The sequence below is a fragment of the Muntiacus reevesi genome, chromosome 17, assembly GCF_963930625.1.
Source record: "Muntiacus reevesi chromosome 17, mMunRee1.1, whole genome shotgun sequence".
NCBI lineage: Eukaryota > Metazoa > Chordata > Mammalia > Artiodactyla > Cervidae > Muntiacus > Muntiacus reevesi.
In genome coordinates this window covers 25,378,419-25,399,917 of record NC_089265.1, presented here as the reverse complement: position 1 = coordinate 25,399,917, position 21,499 = coordinate 25,378,419, and the positions used below count along the sequence as shown (strand labels likewise).

The window sequence follows — 21,499 nt, the reverse complement described above, 5'->3', positions numbered from 1 at the left end:
AAGTAGAGCCCAAACCGCCTGAATTATATGCATTAAGCTACATCCAACCCTTGTAAATTCATGTAAAAAACTATGACAGCTTATGCAAAGTACCTTGCCTGATACATGGCATACAGTAAATTTCAACAAATGTTAGTTTCCCAAACCCTTCCCTTTTTGAAAAGTCCATTTTTTTTTTTTGCAAATTGAATCATGATTTTAACTGAATAGTCAATTCAGTTGTATATGTGAATACATTAAACTTTCAGAACATTTCACCTTGATAATTGAGGCATTGAAAATATCAGTACTTTAAGTTGGAGTGTCCCTTGCCTATCAGTTAGCTATTGGACATTTTAAATAAGTAAGCATTTAAATACACCAGAACCTATGCCTGTCCTATTTTGTCTGTAATTGTAACAATTACTCCTTAGTTATCTACTGACAAGTCTGACTTTTGAGTATAAGGTTTTATATCATCTTGTGAGGGTCGCTTGTAAATGAGTCTTTTCTATGGCTCCATCTTCTTTTTCACTCTATTTTAATAATTTTCACTTCCATTTCAATCCATACCCTGATATCCATCATGAATACAAAAATAAAATATTCCTGAATAATACTATGAAATAGAGATATATGGCTTTATATTCCACATGAATGGAGATATTAAGCATTGATTTGAATATTCTCCATTTTGAAAGGACAGGCTGCTCTTTGTTGAATCCAATTCTATCAGTATTACTCTATAAAACAGTATGATCAAGTTCATATAAATGAAATTAACTACAGTGTGTTTATTTTTTCCTTTAGGAAATTGAAAGGACAAAGACTGATGCCGAAAATGACAAAGAATGGCTGTTGTACATTCGTAAACTTCTTGAAGGACAGGTATTTCACTTTTCCACTTCATTTATTAAAGGTTGCAGATAAAAATTCCAAGCTTATTTTTTTACTAGATGCCTAAAATTTTGGAAACACTTACACATTACTTACTTCTGTTAGGTAAAGAAGTATTCGAATAGGCAGACAGGAAAGTTAACCCTCTATTTGTACTTTTGGACTTAACAAATGAAGCAAATGCCTTGGGAAAGAGCCAACACGGGTCTTAGCAAATGCATTAATTAAATTATTGAGTCAACGTCTATGCTTGCTAGACTGAAAAGGATCCATTCTCTCAGCTGTCTTAGGAACAGAGATTCTTTATCATGTGTCTTTAGAGTTAGTGGTTGATACGGACACCTGAGGAGTTCACGGGTTTCACTGACCTTTTACTGTGGCCCTGTTTCCAGTCAATTCATGTTTTCCTCACAGCCAGACAGCTGTTTATTACTGTGTCTTCCCGCATTCTCTACAATATTTTCTACTGAGACCTCGAGCAGCTTGTTAGTGGGAAGTAAATATTGATTTGGCATCCTGTCAATGCAGAAAGAATGAAAAAATTTCCACCAGAGGCCCCTCAAACATTTTCCTATCGACATTTTCTGGGCCGAGTGGAAAGCTGCATAGAGGATGACAAGGCCAAGACGAGTGGAAATCCCTGAGGGGTCTATTGAGACTGCTGCTGTGACCTGTGTGATACTTTTTCTTCTCTTTCAAGTATTTTTTTAATACACATATAGTCTGCTGGGATGTGCCCCTCTTGTAAGTGATCAGGGCAGTTTATTGGCAGGTGAGAGCCCTGCTTTTCTAGTCATAGCCGGCTTTTGTTCTGATATCACTGACAGCATGTAATGTATTCTATAACTTTTTCATTATGGTTCTTTTTGCTCAACCTAATTATTGTCGATTTCAAAAATGAACTCGATTCAAAACAGCTAAAATGTCTTTCTCAAAATATTTTAAAAAATATTCTTGTTCTGTGAGTGAAGTATACAGGTTTTTGGAAAAGCAAAAATAAGTAAATAATACATGAACTATTCATATTCTTATTACCCATTTTATATATTTTTGAGACATTATCTGGAAATACTATGACTATTACTATCTATGGTAACAGAAGGTGATGGGCACTTTTCTGCTTCAAGTTATTTAAATGCAGACATGCAGGTGCAGGGCAAGCCTTCTTGCTTTTGAGAAGAAAAGTCACTTCTCAGTCATGTTGCATTCCCACCACCCAGTCCTGTACCTGGCACATCAAAGGAGTTCAGTAATGATTGACACAGGTTATTTTTTTTAACTTGAATGTTATAAAAATATACTTTTAATGGATTTTTTTAAACATTCAACATGTAAGTATGACCTTTTGATACAGAAGTATTATCATCAATTATGAACATAAAAATCATAAATCCATATGTATTAATCTTTATTAAACATCACTAAAGCTCTATTGACACCAGATCTGCACATGTAGATATACATATGTGCATTCTACATTATCTGGATGTATGCTTATTCTGTCCAGTTAGTGTAAAAAAATCCTGTTGAAAATGGCATTAGACTGCTTAATACTGCAGTTTGATATAATGCCTTTTTGTGCCACTGAGCCTGGACTCTGGAATATAATTGCCTGGCAGTATTGATTTAATTGCCCAGGTTTATTTGTGGACTCCTAATTATTGACTGGAGGTAAATTTAATGGAGCGGCCTCTATGAACACTGGGAAACTGCTGCTGTTGCTGTTATGCATAATGAACTGCACCATGTGCCTTTAAAGCATTTGTCAAGCTAATTTTATTCCACTGTGACAGTATGATAACATTTAAAAAGTCAAAGACTTTTATTTTTATTACTGACATAGGTGGTTTTGCTGATGTCTTTGAATTCTGTAAGAAAAAAAAAGTAGGGACTTCGCTGGTTGCACTTGAATGTCACTTTATAATTATGCCCAAGAGAAAAATCTATAAAATAGAAAACATCTTTTTTTAAGTATACTTCTTCTCTCTCAATTCTAGCAATTATATTTGTCCTGAATTTTAGAAAAGGTCTTCTTTGTCCACTAGTTTTTGAGAGTCTGAGTTACGCTCACAGGATTATGTGGGTAAAAGTGTAAATATGTTCATTCATTCATTTTGTTTAGTTTATGCCATACAGCTCCATGTACCTGAGGTTATGTGATCTTGAAGCTGTGGAGTAATTGAGTGCATTCCCTGAAAAATTCCAAATTAATTCAATATTGATATTTGATTATTAAAATAGTTTGAAGATTAAATTATAAGAAAATTTCCCTTTTATGTCCTCCCTCTGTGTTGAGTGCTGTATATAATAGAATGCTGACATCATAGGAGTGAATCAGGCCCTGAGATTTTATCTTTTCTTATTAGGATTAGGCCACAGAATTGTTTTCTGTTAAAAAAATTTTTTCTGCATTCATTTGACTTAAATTTATATTGATAAAGTAATTACTGCAAAATGAAAAGCTTTTCTACCATGTGACAATATGGACCTGGACACAAATGTAATACCTGCTGATACTGTTAGCCAGGAGTAAGTGAGAATTAAAAGGTCTAGAGCCTTAACTTATCTATATTTAACACAGAATGCAAATGTATGTCCTCCCATCAAGTGGTCCTGATACAATTGGTAATTTTAAGTATTTGATCTTTATTTGCACCTAACCTTTGTCCCCACAGATTTCTAGTAATAAGAGTCATACTGGAAAAAAGTCATTCTTATATCTACTCTCATTTTTTATGACACAGCTGCCTTTTAATTTCTTTGAAGAGTTTTACTTGTATTAATTCCTTTTCTGCGTTATTACATTTTTTAAAACTTGGCTGATTCATGTCAATGTATGGCAAAAACCACTACAATATTGTAAAGTAATTAGCCTCCAACTAATAAAAATAAATGAAAAAAAAAACAAAAGAAAAAAAAAAAACAAAAGAAAAAAAACAGTTAATGGCAGAGACAAAAAAAGCAAATTAATGATCATAATAAGGTGGAAAAACCTTCCAAAATTATTAGTTTTTTCTGTATTTTAGGAAGTGGGAGGAAAAACAAACAGGAAAAGTTGGCTGAGACTAAACTATGGAAACCTTTGAACAGGAAGGGGATGCAATCAGAGTTGTGTGTTAGAAAGCTACACAAGATCAATGTGTAGGATGGTTTAGAGGGAGAAGAGACTAGGAGCAAGAAGGTAGTCTAGACAAAAGCAGTGGGGGCTTGCATGTGTCCTCACCATAAAAATAGGAAGGACAAGATAGATATGACCCATTTTGTAGTCCCTGAGTCACATAGAAGAACTGAGATTAAATGAAGGAGTGAGAAAGCAGAAACCAAAAAGAGGTGAGTTTAATACCTTATATGATGAGAAAGATGATGATACCTTTAAGAGTTTTAGGGATCAAAAGAGGTAGATCAGATTTGGTAGAGAGATGTCAGTGTCTGAAGCTGTAAAAAATTTAGTAGATAACGTTTCAATAACAGCATTCAGGGACTCACAGTTTTTCATTCAGGGACTTCACAGTTCACCCAAGCCTTCTGTCTAGCATTTCTCAGTGAAATCTAGCCATTTAAGAACACATTTCAAACTCTTACAACTCAACTAGAGAAAAGAAACAGACCTTCAGGCTATTCATAGCCATTTCTATAAGAATATATACAGATAGCCATTAGGCACATATAAATATGCTCAGCATCATTAGCCTTTAGGGAAAGGCAAACCAAAAACCAAAATGAGATACTACTTCATACCCAGGAGGATGGCTGGAATCAAAAAGGAGGACAATAGCAGGCATTGGTGAGGATGTGGAGAAATTAGAACCCTCGTACATTGCTGGTAGGAATGTACAATGATGCCACCCCTGTCGAAAACAGTCTGGCACTTTCTCCAAAAGTTAAAAACTAGAGATTATATGACCCAGCAGTTCCACCCCTAGGTATATACTCAAGATAAGTGAAGACATATGTCCATATAAAAGCTTCTACATAAATGTTCATAGCGTTCAGTAGTTCATAATAGCTCAAAAGTAGAAGAATGCAAAGGTCCATCAACTGATGGATGAATAAATAAAACATGTTATATGCATATGCGGAATATTGTTCAGTCATGAAATGAAATGACATGAAAATACCTGCTATAGCATGGAAGAACCTTGTACACCTTATGCTAAGTGAAAGAAGCCATACACAAAAGGCAACTTATTGTATGATTGCATTCATATGAAATGTTTGGATGAGGCAAATCAAGACAGAAAGTAGGTTAGTGGTTGCCAGAGGATGGGGGCAGAGGAACAGTGACTGCTAATGGGTAAAGGGTTTCTGGGGTGATGAAATGTTCTGGAATTAGATGAAAGTAATGGTTGTACAGCCGTGTACAACCAATGAAATTATACACTTCAAAATGGTGAAATTCATGTTATGTGAATTATAGCTCCATTTAAAAAATGAATTCCTTAATATGAGATAGTGAAAAAAGAATAAAAAGAATACCTTTAAAAGTAAATCCAATAAAGTCATTATATCACAAATGCTGTGTTACCCCCCTCATAAGGAGAAACTGTGTTAAATGCATTTGAATTTGAATTTCTGTCCATTGGCCATAACTATGAATAAATGAGATAAATTTTTAATTTCATATTTAATAGGTTTCCTTTCAGTTGGCACAGAAGGAGCTGTACCTCTATCATATTCTAATTGATATTACTTCCTCCTATATGCAAACAGATAGGAGTCAGTTATTTACATTTGCCCTCTAAGAGACACTGTTTAATTGTTCTGTCCATTCTGATCCTCAAAATTGAAATTATAGTAAATTTAGTTTCTTCAGGCCTTAATAATACCTGAAACCATTTTATGCACTTGTGAGTTTATAAGGCCATGGAAAGAATTAGTGGAGATAAAGTTGAACCCAAGCTATGGAAGGCATTTTAAAAACATGTTACCGAGTGTCTACTGCATGAAAGGTAATTCATGCAGTAGTGTCTACCGCATTTCAGGTTTGGAGATATAGCAGCGAACAAGAGACAAAAATCACTGTCCTCATGGAGCTTATATTTCTGGTGATAGAGGACAATAAACAGATAAAATATAAAAACTATAAAAGTTTTTCAACAAACTTGAGCAGAATTATGGTAGGTATAATAAAATATGTATGCTTATATAATAAAGCAAGTAATATACAGTTACAACTGCAATGTGCTTCTTTACTAGGATTTATATTTTAAAAACCCTTATCCAGGAATGGCTAGAAAATGTGTCTTGATTTTGTTTTCCAGATTTCATTCAGGCAGTTTTCATCTACTTTGTGTAGATCATTTCCTTGCATGGGAGCCATATCAAAAATCCTGCCTTCGGTTGTTGATAACTTAAAGTACAGACTTTGATCAGTGGTTTTTCTTTGCATTTAAATATCCCTGTTCCTATTAGGTTGCTTCAGATCTTACAAATGCTGAAATTTAAAATGGCTCTTTCCTCTGTGCCCTTTCTGCAAAATATGCTTATCTTCTGTAGATGCTGTGTGACACAGCAGTGAGAAGGTTTTATAAATCTCCCTGGCTTTGGTAAATAGAATAACTTCCAGCCTGAAGGTTACCAGAAAGTTTCTCTTTACAACAAATGTCCTGAAGACATTTACGCTGTTGCATTCAGTGTTGCCCTTACAACACACTTAAAACATGCCACATACATGTGAACTCCCATGCTCACTCTCTCCACACACATAAACACACACACTCACGCCTCACATCCAGCTGAAGTTGCAAGAGTTAAAAATTCTCCATTCAGAGACTTACTGGGATTTTTTAAAAAATTTAACCATTTCAAGCCAATTTTCATGATACCAGGAAAAAGACATATGTTATTAAAGGTAAAAGGTAAATTTTATGTTTTACGTATTTTACCACTGTAAAAAATTGGGGTGGGGGAAGTGAAAGGAAAGCAAGTTATAGCTTTTACCAAAGTTTAAGAATAGCAGGCACAGACTTCAATATTCAGTGACACTTTAAGATAGATAGATAAGTACATAGATAGATAGCTATGTGCCAGAAATATAAGCAATATTTAGGAACTTAGCTTACAATTAAGTGCCAGTTTTAAACTATAAATAAATTGTTTCTTATACCATGCTTGGTTATTTTATGAAGTTCAACTTTTAATTACAAGATAGCTGAGTAAGCATTCAAATATTTATTTATATCAAATTTTGCACCTTTAATTTTATAATTATCAAAGTATATTAGTCTCTCTTACTAAACTCTCAAAATCTCAAAATTGAATCATATCTTTGTTAAAAGCAGGTGTAATAAATAACATGTGATATCTTTGAGTATGACTCAGCTGGATTAAAGTCAATTTTTACTTTGAAAACAATATCATTTGGTAATAGTTTTAAAACCAAAAACAAGAATGAAATTGGTAAAAAAAAAAAAAAAAAGTTAATCTTGCCCTTTAGATTTAAAAAGATACCCTTATTTCAGTCTTTGTCTTTCAACACAAAAATGTCCAATTTTATACTATTGAGAGCACATTCCCAGTTCATTCTGATGCTGTAAACTATCTTTATGTTTCACAGTTACAGATTTGAGGCTTTGTTATTCTCCCAATGTAGCTCTCCAGCATCTGCAAGTATCAGTCATATCTTACCTTTATACAGGAACGCCTCTAAATGAAGTCATAATTTTTAAGTGTGAGTGATAAAGTTGAAGTTCTATCACTGGCATACATCTGTGGTCATTTACATGTAAGAGAAGCCTAAAATCTGTGTGAAGTTAGGGGAAGTGTTTCCCATAAGAGAAGTCACCTTTTTCAACAAGGACAGCCAGAACGACCAGAAAGACCCCCTTTCAAGACTATGGTATAGAGACTTCCCTGGTGGTCCAGTGGTTAAGAATATGCCTGCCAATGCAGGGGACACAGGTTCAATCTTTGGTCCAGAAAGGTTCCACTTACCATGGATGCAACTAAACCCATGTGCCTCAACTACTGTCACATCCTAGATCCTGTGCTCCACAACAAGAGAAGCCATCTCAATGAGAAACCCTGGCACTGCAACTAGAGAGTAGCCTCCACTCTCTGCAACTAGGGAAAGCCCACACGCAGCAAAGAAAAACCAGCACGGTCAAAAAAAATAAACGCATACATTAATTAATCTTTAAAAAAAGATTACAGTATAGACCAAGTAAAACTCACAGTTGTTTGGATTCCGTAATTAAATTTCCATTCCGAGAAATCTTATGCAGTATCAACTCTTCCCCTGTCCATTTTTCTCCTTGTGCTGAAAAGTTCAAGCCTGTGTAACTGCAGTAACATAACTTAAGACAGTCATTTCTATATTTATGCAAAATAGATAAGGAAATTATGCAGAAAGCCCAGCAGACTTTCTGGACTTCGTAGGCCCCAGCATATTCCATCTGAGATGAAACCCAAGAGCATATTTTGCAGGTTTGTTGTTTCACATATACATATGATGGAGCAAGGGAGAAAAGAGCTTTGCTGTTGGCCAGTTAGGTTGCCACTTCAATCCAAGTCCAAAATCCTGTCAGTAAAAGAAGAGTTGTGCTTTCTTTTTATATCTGAGGGAGAAAAGAACAGATTCTTACACTGCCTGTATGAAATAAACCTACGCTTAATCTCCAACAACCTTGTGAGATATTATGAACTTTTCTCTTTATCACATAAAGAGAAATTATTATCTAAAGGCTTTTTCTGACCTATTTGTAGAGAAAAACAGAAGAATCTACAAGGGGAGATGGATGTACACAAATTGGGCATCTTGATTAAAGGATAGGCTGCTTCTTGAACTTCATCATGTGTTAGCCTCTATATTAAGCTTAGGAGACACTTAGAATTCAAACAGTTGTGTTTAACTGTGGGGCTTTTCATTTTATTGGGAGCCAAAGGAAGAGAATATAAGAGTTATTAGCAATAAATTAGTCAATGGACCTCTTGTTCCACCTTGGAGGCTTCCTGGAAGAGAGACTCTTAGACTATTTTTAGAGGGAAGCCAAATGTTCAAGTACATGACATGTTGAAAATTGTTCTGATTGCAAGATAATAAAAGTAGGCTGAGTTTTTAACTTGAAAATGAAATGTGCAGATGAGATAATGTCAGTACATTGTGGCCTGGTAAAAGTGCTGTGACATCATTATATAGGAAATCGTAGAACCAGCATGTTTCTAGAGTGTGTTCCATGGACCACCAGTGCCCCATGATAAATAGACTATGAGAAAAGTGTGGACCCATGAATCTAGAAACAGAGTATTACATTGCCCTCTGGAAGAAGTACAGTGCATTAGCATATTAAAGTCTCTAAGAGATCCTGAAATAGAATAACATTTAAACTTTGGTTTGTTTCCCACACTTACTTGATCAGAGAACTCTTTTTTCTTAGAACAACTTTTACTTTTTAGAACAACTTTTTAAAATACTCATTTCTGCTTTTGCTCTACCAGGAAGAGATGGGAGGGTATTCTCATCTTGTTTGTTTCTTTTTTTTTTTTGGATTGCATACAGTACTGAGGGCCATAGTCAAAATAAAACAAAGTCACCCAGTAGTTTTGCCTTTGTGTGTGTGTGTGTGTGTGTATTTCTTTAACATCTAACATTAATGCCCTGAGAATTTAAATTATCTCATTTGTAAAACTGGCAAATATGTATAACTTTTCTGCATCCCAGAAGGGCAGTTTTCTCAAAGTAAGGATTTGCTGTATCATTATCTTCCAGAAGGGAATCTAATATATTCTTGTTCCTTCATTCTATGATGCATTTCCCCACATTTTCACATTTCTGAAATTAAAATACATATGCAATTTGTGTATATTTAATGTCGTAGGTTCCTTTTTTCCAGAAAAAGCTGTTTTTAAGTCAATGTGGGTATCTTATATTTACCTGTATCTTAAAAAGTGAAGAAATATGGTATTTTTGTATCTTATACTTTATTTAGTGTTAAATTTTAAGTAAGACAAATGTATGAAGCTCCTGACATAGACTACAGATAGAGTCTCTCCTGACAGAGACAGAGAAGGCAATTTATTATAAAGGTAAGACGGAAGTTAAACTAGAAAGCTACTTAGGATCTGAGGCAATTCTTTGGACCAACTTTGGTCTTTGTATTTTCTCCATGGCTTACACAATCTGTGCCATTTTGGCCTGTTGTTTCACTACTACTGGCCAGTCTTTTCTCTTTTTTTCCCAGTTTGAATTCAGAAAGTAACCATTATGCTGGGGTTAGCTAATTATAATCACTGTGGCTGGGCACAGCTGATCTGAGCACAACTGAACAACTCACACGGAGGGCATCGGGCTGATTTTGTTTGGGTGCTGACCAGTGATGCTGCCGGTGGTTGTCCTAGCACAAAGAATGGCCCGACTGTACTTCTCTGTAGGGAAGGGGTACTAGGCTAAAGTGTCCTTACTCTATTCAGGGAGACAAAAGTAGTCTTCCCTGGTTAATCAAAAGCACAATTCGAAAAAATGAATGAATGAATTTCTTGATTGTTACAAATCTCTTACGTGAAACTAGATAGCTGGGAAGCAGGATAAAAGGAAGTCAGTATGGCTTTGGGTGGTAACTGGGGAACATTTCAGATTTTCCTTTACTTGTCACCTATAATTGTATTGTTATGAGTTCTACAGGCAACTCAATAAAGCCCAGGAACAATAAAACTTTACCAGATATGTTATATAAATTATTAAATTTTAAAATGTACTCTACATTTCATAAACTCAGCAGTTTGCAACATGTATATTACACTTTGATATGCCAAATAAACTTTTCTATAACAACTTAATCAATGTATATACTTTTGCCATTTTTTTTTTCCTCTGAAATTTCACCCTACAATCCTCGAGACGTTCAGCTGTAACACAGGCAAGTATATTGATAGTTCGCTCTCCCTCTTTTATGAGTGATGAACATATAGTACTACTTCTGTGGGCCTGTGGGCCCTAGAGAGGACTGTAACCTGCTATTGATCAACTGATTGAAGATAAATGACTTAGCTGCTTGTATTGCAGATTACAACATTAACATGGTCAGTAAACCATGAATTGTTCAATAAGGCGTTTATCTTTTTTCATTTTACTTCTGCTCCTTTATCATTTTTATTATAAAAGACAAAATTACCCACACTAACCAGCAAGATCAGTTGAAAAGAGACCCAGTAGGGTACCATTATGGGTGCAGAGTTGCGGATAGCTCAGTTCAAATGGTTTAATGATATTTAGTGTATGTTTCTGAACTGAAGAAAGTACAGAGTTTTGATCGTCTTTTTTTTTTTTTTCTGTGTTTCTTTTACAGCTTCCTTTTGCCACATATTTACTAGAAGCAATACTGGAAAAAATAAATGAAAAAAAGAGACTAGTTGAAGAATACTTTACAGTCATGAAAGATACTAGATGATATTATGATTGAGAACTTTTTTTCAGATGCGAAAACTATGCGATGTGATCAGAAAATATGCACTGCAGTCCTGATACAGTATCTGCTCCAACTATCAATAGTCAGGGTCAATACCAAAATAAGAAGTCTCTGAAACCAATTAATTGTTGAACAAGTGAAACTAATTAAGTGCATAGCCATTTAAAAGGAAATAGTGTAGCATTTGATTGTTGAATACAAATATTGCCACAAATCAATGCAAACTTGAAAATGGTTTTCCTTCCAGTACATTACAAGAAATTAGAACAAGCTTGGCATACATAAATTATCAGAGGAAAAAAGTTTAAACTGAAGACAATGTTCTGGTTTTTGTAAGAAACTATACTTTTTACACAAAGCTGCTATAAATGGCTCTAAATCACCTGATAAGCAACACATTTGTATTGAAAGCAAATATAAAGCAAAGGATTACAACTTAAGAGTGAGCATTTAATGAAATGAATGGTGCAGTCCAATTGTATCTGTTCTCAGTCTACTGGATTATATAGGAGATACTGTATTTTTCTAGAACAATTCAGCAAAAATAAAAACATCATCTTCTTCACTCTCTCTGTTTTTTTTAAATTCACAATATTTTGTGTGGTCATATAAATTAGCAAGGGCTACAAACTGAGTGCATTGGTAAGACTAGTCCTCACAAGTTTGCTAATTAAATTCTTAACAGTGGTCATCCTTATTTAGACTCTCCAACATTCCTTGGTCATTTCCTCTCTTTCCTATGTTCCTGCCACACCTAACTTTTTGCTTTCTCTGATTCACCAAACCTGCCTGCCTCCAACCATTGCCTTTGTATTCTCTCTCTCTCTCTCATATATTCTGTACTTAATTTTTCCATGACTGGCTCCTGCATATCATTCAGGTTTGCATTTACAAATTTCTTTAAGTATTCTCTAGCCATCTTGCTGTTCAATTTCCTTTATAACACAAAAGTATCTTTTACCTCTTCACTTATTTATGTTCTTGTTATTCCTCCTTCCCTGCTTTGAAATATAGGTCCCATGAGTTTAAGGCAGAGTTGGCAAATTATGGCTCACAGACCAAATCTGGCCTACTACCTGTTTTTGCATAGCCTAGAGTGAGTTAAGAATGATTTTTACGTTATTATTAAATGTTTTTAAAAAATCAAAAGGAGAACTATATAGCATGTGAAAGTTATATGAAATTCAAATTTTAATGTCCATCAATAAAGTTTAATTGGGACACAGATGCTCATTCATTTCTGTGTTATTTATGGCTGCCTCAGCACTACAGTAGTTCAGGTGAGTAGTTGCAGCAGAGACTTGATGTCTCGTGCTTACCACTTTGCAGGACTGGTAGGCACACGGCAAGTCACAGTGATACAGTTACAACTTGACCGCATTCTGAGTACCATAAATACTACAATCACTATAATTTGTCTAATGCCAGTGGACGCCCATCATGTAAAAACAAGAAGAGGATATGACTGTCAACTGTCTCATTTTTAAGGTAAAGTGTGTATTATTCTGCTGTTCAGTGGCAAAGCATTACCATTATTATACAACACTATACCTATGCTATGCTTCCCAGGTGGCACTAGTGGTAAAGAACCCACCTGCCAATGCAGGAGACATAAGAGACACAGGTTCGATCCCTAGGTCAGGAAGATCCCCAGAGGAGGACGTGACAACCCATCCAGTATTCTTGCCTGGAGAATCCCATGGACAGAGGAGCCTGGTGGGCTACAGTCCATAGGGTCACAAAGAGCTGGACACTGAAGCGACTTAGCATGCATTTATGCATACCTATGCTAAAAGTATGCTATCTATATATTATCAGACTTAGTACTCATCAAATATTTCCAACTCACAGGAAAGCAACAGTAAAAAATTAACAAAATTTAGAATGTAATGTCTCATCACAGCAGAATTCTGTTACAAAAATAAAAAATGGCACAGTATTATTCAGATACCAAAACCAAAGACAGTACAAAGAAATAGAGTGTGGTATGCTAGAAAATGGACCCTCAAGATGTCCACCTCTTAATCCCTGCTGCTGCTGCTAAGTGGCTTCAGTTGTGTCCAACTCTTAGCCACCCCAGGGACTGCAGCCTACCTGGCTCTATCGTCCATGGGATTTTCCAGGCAAGAGTACTGGAGTGGGTTGCCATTGCCTTCTCCGTCTTAATCCCTAAAACCCATGAATATATTACTTTTTATGGCAAAAGGCACTTTGCAATGTAATTACAGATCTTGGGTAGAGAGAGAATCCTGGTTTATTTGGTGGGACCCAATGGCTTCTAAGAAGTCAAGATAGACAGCAATGTTACTGCAGAGGCAGAGGGATGGAGAAGTTTGAAGATGCTACTCCTATAGCTATACATATGGAGGAAGAGGGCTGTGAACCAAAGAATGTAGGCAGCTCCTGGAGGCTGGAAGAGGTGAGGGAAGGGATTGTATCCCATGACCTCTAGGAAGAAACAGCATTGTTGACACCTTGACTTTAGGCTAGTGAAACCAATTTTGCATACCCTGAGTTGTAGGAAATTAAATTTTTGCTGTTTTAAGCCACTAGGTTTGTGGTAACTTGTAACTGCAGCAATGGAAAACTAATGCAAATTTGCTTAAATACTATTTAGAATTTTTCATGATGGATATTGGTCAGAAGATGCAAGATCTAGATGTTCAGTATTCAAAAATCAGTCAGTTGCATGCCATTATTTTAATAGACCAAAGAAATATCAGATGGCCATGAAACTTTTGGGAAAGCAATTGAAAACTTCAATACTTGTGCATGGAGAAGAAAAACCTCAGAAAACTAGGGACTTCTTCAGTTTTATAGGAACATCTACAAAACGCCTACATCTAACAGTATGCTCAATGATTGAAGACAGAACACTTTCCATTAAGAAGCAAAGATGTCAGCTGTCTCCAAACTAATATACAGGCTTAACATGATTCTTATCAACATCACAGCAAGATGTTTTGAAGATGGAGACAAGCTTCTAAAACTTGTATTCAAAGCCAAAGAAAAATTTAAGTGGGAGAAATCACTCTACCCAATTTCAAGATGTATTATGTAGGTACACTAATCAAGAGTGTGTGGTATTGACAGAGGAATATACACATAGATCAATGGAATAGAATAGAGCACCAAAAAACATACCTATGCCAATAGGCCAATTCAATAATGATGCTGAAGCAACTGGAAATCCCTAGGTTTGGGGGAAAAAAAACACTTGACCTAAACTTTAGACACAAACAAATACATTTAAGTGTAAAATACATAAAATCTCCAGGATCCAAGACTAGGCGAAAAGTTTCTATACATGACACCAAAAGCATGATGCACAAAAGAAGGTGAATTTAACCATCAAAACTAATCAAACCATCAAAACTCACTCTGGAAACAAACTATAGAGTGGGAGAAAATATTTGCAAACTACAAATATCTGACAAAGGAACTTATGTCTAGAGTAAAGAATTCTCCAAACTCAACAGTAACTCTAGAAGTCCAAGGATTGTGGCCAATGGTTTGGCTGAATAGTCTGGGACTTGGAAGGCACACATTTGGAACAAGATGAAAAAAGCTTGGAGAAAAGATATATGGATAGATCTCTCCAAATGGGTCAACAAGGTGCAAATTTTTGTGTCCCATGTGAACACCAAAAGGTGACCTCAGCAAGGGAAGATTTTAATAAGTGAATAGAACTGACCATGTTCTCCACCATCTCAAAGCAGCTAGTTAGGTAGAATGGTGGAATGACTTTTTGAAGGCTCAGTTACAGTGAGTGCCAGCTAGGTGGCAATATCTTGCAGGGCTGAGACAAGTTTCTCAAGGAGGCTGTATGTGCTCTGAATTAGAATCCAGTATATGGTGCCGTTTTCCCCACAGCCGTGATTCACAGATCCAGGAATCAAGGGGTGGGAATGGGAAGCAGTACCATTTACTATTACTCCTAGTGACTCACGAGCAAAATTTTTCTTCTTATCCCTATGACCAATACTTTACTCTAGTTCTTAGCATTGAAAGGAGGAATGCTTCCATCAGGAGATACAACAGTAATTCCATTGAACTGGAAATTAAGACTCCTACCGAGTCACTTTGGACTCTGCCTGATTCTGATCTATAAGCCAAGAAAGCACTTACTCTACTCATTTGGATAATTGATTCTGACTACCAAGAGGAAATTGGACTACTACTTCACCATGGATGTATGGAAGAGTATATTTGGAATACAGGTGACTGCTTAGGGCATCCCTTATTTACTGTACCCTGTGATCAAAATCAATGGAAAATCAGTGGAAAACCCAACCCAAGAAGGACTATTAAGGGCCCCGGCCCTTCAGAAACAAAGGTTTGGGTCATCCTACCAAGTAAAGAATTATAACCTTCTGAGGTACTTATTAAGGAAAAAGGGAATACAGAACAAGCAGTGTGGAAGAAAGTATGAATACCAGCTATGACCAGGTGACTGTTAACAGCAGCAATGCTATAATTATCATGAGTACTTACTCATTACTTGGTTATGAATATATATATGTGTGTGTGTATGTATGTAAAGTTAACAAAGAGTGGACTTAGGATAGTTAATTTTATGTATCAAGTTGGCTGGTTCACCACAGTGCTAGATATTCTGAATTTTTCTATGAGGGTGATTTTGGATGAAATTAACATTTAAATTGTTGGACTCTGCATAAAGGCACCTGCCCTCCATAATGTAATTAGTTGAAATCCTAAACAGAACCAAAAGACTGACCTCCCCCAAGCTAAGGAGAATTCTGTCAGCAGGCAGCCTTCGGATTTGAACTGCAGTACTGGCTTTTCCTGGTTCCAGCCTGCCGGCCCACCTTGCAGATTTTAAACTAGCCTTTCTCCACAATGGTGTGAGCCAACTCCTCTTAAGACTGCTTTGACTGTTCAGGGTCTTTTGTATTTCCACACAAACTTATAAAGTTTTTGTTCTAGTTCTGTGAAAAATACCTTTGGCAATTCTGTGCGCACCCCGCCCCCCCCAACTTATTTCTTCTCCATCATCGTATCATGCAGACTAGGAGGCACCACCCTCTCCTTCCATTTGTAGTGGTTTTCCTCGAGAATATCTGGAGTAAACACTGTCTGGCCAATTCATCTTTTAACAATAGTTTTTAAATGTCATTGCTATTCTACCATCAGTGCCTGAGAACAACAACAGCACAGTACCAGGGGGTCTCCCCACGGACAGAGGCGCCTGGCAGGCTACAGTCCATGGGGTAGCAAATGAATTGGACATGACTTGGCAACTAAACAACACCAGGGGGATAACACCCGTACCACATTGGGACAGAGAATTCAGACCTAGGTGGTGAGACCACAGCAGCGGTATGTACATGCACCCTAGTGCTTCACACCCTGAGAGATACGAGGCCACGAGAACATGTGGACTCTACAGCAGATCTGGCCTCTCTTGCTTTCCAGAACCCAACCATCTAGCATACAGGAGATCCACCTTGTCTACTGGCTTCATGGTGTTTTCACTACAAAAAGTCCACTGAATTAGTCTGAAACATTTAAAAGATTATTTAAAGACAACACTGACAAAATATTAATTTAAAACACTCTTAATTCAACGTGGAAAGAAACCAAACCAAAATGTTAACAGTGAAGATTTAATGGAGGGGCGGTTAGTATCGCACACAGAGGTTCAGTCTTAAAATGTACATACTTAAAACCTTTCATTTTAAAATTTATTTATACATTATTTACTTTTTTTGTTGTTTAATTAAAAATATGCTTAAAAAAGATGGAGACAAAAAGCGTTCTCTGAGCTATGAAAAAAAAAAATAAGTTCTTATAGGCACGTTTAAGGTTTCATTCTAGAAACGCCTCAGGTTCACAGGTTGAACATTCAGCCGCTGTGTTATTTAAAAAACAAAACAGTCTTTGACTTTGGAAAAACCAAACCTCTCTTTCTGGGGCAGAGTTAACTTGATGAGGGCCGTGTGGTTATGCAAATTGCAGGGGGTTATTCCAGAAAATGCATGCGCACCTGCGTCAGAGGTGTGGGTTTCTTCCCTGGCGGTTCCTCACGGCAAAGCTCCTCCAGGAGGTCGGGTCCCTGGTGACAGAGCCGGAGAGGCAGGGGCCGAACAGGACGGAGGGAGGGAGACTGTTTGCTGGTGTCTCCCACCTGGGGAAGCAGGGCTCTAGGGTCGGAGCTAGTGCGGAACAAAGTGGTTCCTCGTTGTTTCTCCACGTGGCTGTAGCTGCCGAGACTGGGGGCGGCTGTGGCAGCCTGCCTCCACGTCTCCCTTAAGGCGTGTTCCAGAAGCTTCCTGTGGAGGATCCGGGCGGCATTCTCGGTGAGCAGGAGGCAGGGGCCCGGAGGTGTTGGGGGGTGGGGAGCGGTGCAGTGCGGATAAGTCCTGCCTCAGGGGTGAGCCCTTTCCCCCTTCCTCCCTGCGCGTCTCTGAGCCCACCCAGGCAGAGGAGCTGGGTGACCGCCTGGGTGACCGCCTGGCTGGGGCCGGGCCCCGCTGTGTGCACCGACTCGCGATCCTCACCCGCTTCTGGAAGGTGTCCTGTCCCACGGGGCTGTGGTATGTGATGCTGAAGAGGCTGGAGAGATCACCATGGTTGATGGCGGTGTGCACAGGGCTCTCCCGCGTGGAGGGGCTGCAGGCCCAGGCCCGCTTGCCGCACCCGTTCTGGGCCAGCCCAGGAGAGGTCCTGCCGGTGGGCTGGTCCACTCTGGGGAGGGGCTTCCGCTGCAGCTTGGAGACCCGTACTGGGGGAGCGGCGTGTGTTCAGACTAGGCCTGCGCCTTCTAGGTTGCCGAGGTCACCTGCCTGTTCCTGAGGCAGCGAGAGGGAGAGGCCGCCCGTGTGGCGCCAGCCACGCCTTGGGCCTGAGACCCGTGTCGGGGCTGTGGGTGACTGCGCCGCCCCGGGGGCTTCGCAGGTCAGTGCTGATGGTCTGGACCGTCCGCATCCCTGTCGCCCCGGGCCCGTTGGTCTGGCAGGCCGTGTCCTTGACTGGAGGCTCACCGGCGCTCCTGACGGAGAGGACCACCTCCTTCCTGTCGTCACTTGGGTGCACGGGGAGGAGAACCGAGGGTGCTGTTGAGGGCCCGGAGCTCACCCTCGGTGTAGTCTCGGGGGGGTGCCTGGGGAGGGGGGGGCACAAGGCCACCTGCCAAGCACGTGTTCACCAGGGCCGCCTAGGTGTCCGCCTGACCCCGGGGGCCCCTCCCTCGCCGTCCGCAGCCACAGTGCAGTCCAGCCCCCAGACGGTTGGGCGGCTGTGAGCATCCTCACCTCAGCCTGCTCCGCGCAGACGAGGCTCCGCAGCTGCTGCTTCTGGCAGTGCTCTGGGCTGGTCCAGGGCCGGTGGTCAGGGGATGCTTGTGGTGAGGTACCAGGAAGAGTTGGAGAAAGGCTCCATGGTGGCATCGGGCCTCACTGCACTCCTGTCCACCCAGCGGTCTGGGGGGCTACTGTCCCAGCTCTTGCTGTTGAACTCCTGGGGGTGACATCTTCCTTGGTGCTGGTGGCGGCAGACCTTTCTCCGGCAGGAAGGGAGAGCTGACCATCAGGCGCTGGAATGCAGACATGGAGGACAGGGTACTGGCCCCTTGACAATTTCCCTTGTGATTTTCTTCTTCCTAAGGGAAGCAGCTCCTAAACTCCATCTGGGGCCTATAGGCCAGAGGGCCTTTGGTAGTTTGATAGGAATTGCACTGAATCTGTCAGTTGCCTTAGGTAGTATTGTCATTTTAACAACACTGATTCTTCCAATCCAAGAATACAGTATATCTTTCCATCTGTGTCCTCTTCAATTTTTCATCAACATCTTATAGAGTTTTTGGAATACAGAGCTTTTGCCTCCTTAAGGAGGTTTATTCTTAGGTATTTTATTCTTTTTGATGTGACTTTGGGGAGTAGGGACATTTTAATAATAGAAATATTCTATCCATGAACACAAGATATCTTTGGACTCATTTGTATCTTCTTCAGTTTCTTTCATCAAGTAGTTTTCATTGTACAGATCTTTTACTTCCTATTTTAAATTAATTACTAAATATTTTTTGATGCTCTTATGACTAGGGTTGTTTATTTTTCAGATGTTAGTATATAGAGATACATCTTATTGCTGTATGTTTTTTTAATATTTGACAATTTACTGAATGTTGGTTTTTCCAACAGTTTTTGGTTGAATATGGAATTTTCTATACATTAGATCACATCAACTTAAAATAATGACAGTTTTACTTCCTTTCTTATGTGAATGCCTTTTATTTATATGTCTTGCCTATTTGCTCTAGCTAGGACTTCCAGTACAACGTTGACTAAGATTGGTGAGAGTGGCCATCCTTGTCTTATTCTTTATCTTAGAAGAAAAGCTTTAAAAATTTTGTCACTGAATATAATGTTAAGTGTGAGTTTGTCATATACATGGACTTTATTCTGTTGCAGTATGTTCCTTCTGTACTCAATTTTTTGAGGGTTTTAATCATGAAGGAATGTTGTATTTTGTTAAATGCTTTTTCCACAAAATGGAGATGATCATATGATTTTTATCTTTCATTCTATTAATCATATTTGTTGATTTATGTTTGTTGAAATATCCTTATATACCACTTGCTCATAAGGCATATAATCATTTTAATGTGTTGTTGAATTCAATTTGCTACTGTTTTGTAGCAAATTATTGTACAGATGCATCTGTAGCAAATTATTGTACAGAGGCAAAAATATTTGCATCTATATTCATAGGGATATTGGTTTATAGCTTTCTTTTTTTTTTTAAGACACAGCTAAGATTCAAGCAACTTTTATATCCAAGGTCATTGCTTTTTTAACATACTCTAACTAATTAGTTAATTAATTTTTGGCTGTGTTGGGTCTTTGTTGCCATGAGGGCTTTTTCTCTACTTGCAGTGAGCAGGGTCTACCCTCTAGTTGCAAGTGCAGGCTTTTCACTGCAGTGACTTTTCTGGTTTCAGAGCACAGTCTGTAGGGAGCACAGGCTTCAGTAGTTGCAGTGCTCATGAACTGTGGTTCCCAGCTTCGAGAGTGCAGGTTCAGTTGTTGTGGAGCAGGAACTTGGTTGCTCCGGGGCACATGGGATCTTCCCCACCCAGGGATCAAACCGGTATCTCCTGTACTGGCAGGTGCATTCTTGACCACCGAGCCACAGGGAAGCCCCTGTGGTTTTCTTTTATTGTAGTGTCTTTTTCTAGCTTTGGTATCAGGATAATGCTGACCATAATTGAGAATTCTGAACCTTCAGACTCCTTAGAATTTTCTGCATTGGAAAAAGAGGCCCTGTCCTCCATTGCAGCAGTGTAGCAGTCCTTCCTTTTCGAGAGACTAGCAAAAGACTTTACCTAAGACAAGTGCCTCTTAAGATAATTCTTGTCTTCCTCAAGTTTTTACCCTTCAGTTCAAGTCAGTTCAGTTCAGTCACTCCATTGTGTTTGACTCTTTGTGACCCTATGAACTGCAGCATGCCAGGCTTCCCTGTCCATCACCAACTCCCAGAGCTTACTCAAACTCATTTCCATCAAGTTGGTGATGCCATCCAACCATCTCATCCTCTGTCATCCCCTACCTTCAATCTTTCCTGCCTTCAATCTTCCCCAGCATCAGGGTCTTTTCCAGTGAGTCAGTTCTTCACATCAGGTGGCCAAAGTATTGGAGTTTCAGTTTCAGCATCAGTCCTTCCAATGCATATTCAGGACTGATTTCCTTTAGGATGGACTGGTTGTATCTCCTTGCAGTCCAAGGGAATCTCAAGAGTCTATTCCAACACCACAGTTTAAAAGCATCAATTCTTCAGCGCTCAACTTTCCCTATGGTCCAACTCACATCCATACATGATTATTGGAAAAACCATAGTTTTGACTATACAGACCTTTGCTGGCAAACTAATGTCTCTGCTTTGTAATATGCAGTCGAGGTTGGTCATAGCTTTTCTTCCAAGAAGGAAGCATCTTTTAATTTCATGGCTGCAGTCACCATCTTTGGTGATTTTGGAGCCCCCCAAAAATAAAATCTCTCACTGTTTCCATTGTCTCCCCATCTATTTGCCATGAAGTGATGGGACCAGATGTGATGATCTTAGTTTTTTGAATGTTGAGTTTTAAGCCACCTTTTTCACTCCCCTCTTAACACTTTCATCAAGAGGCTCTTTAGTTCCTCTTCACTTTCTTCCATAAGAGGGGTATCGTCTGCATAGCTGAGGTTATTGATATTTCTCCC

The 21,499-nt window shown here is 38.7% G+C and overlaps 1 protein-coding gene across 4 annotated transcripts in view; it reads left to right on the top strand.

The window, feature by feature from the left end:
* Positions 1 to 11,844, top strand: part of CNTLN (centlein) — a 428,538-nt gene extending 416,694 nt beyond the window's left edge. For all 4 annotated transcript variants that reach the window (XM_065908220.1, XM_065908218.1, XM_065908219.1 and 1 more), the window contains 2 exons: positions 790 to 867; positions 11,160 to 11,844. In XM_065908220.1, coding sequence (XP_065764292.1) covers positions 790 to 867; positions 11,160 to 11,261 — 180 coding nt within the window. In that variant the 3' untranslated portion in view covers positions 11,262 to 11,844. The remainder of the gene's footprint in view (positions 1 to 789; positions 868 to 11,159) is intronic.
* The last annotated feature ends 9,655 nt before the right edge of the window (positions 11,845 to 21,499 follow it).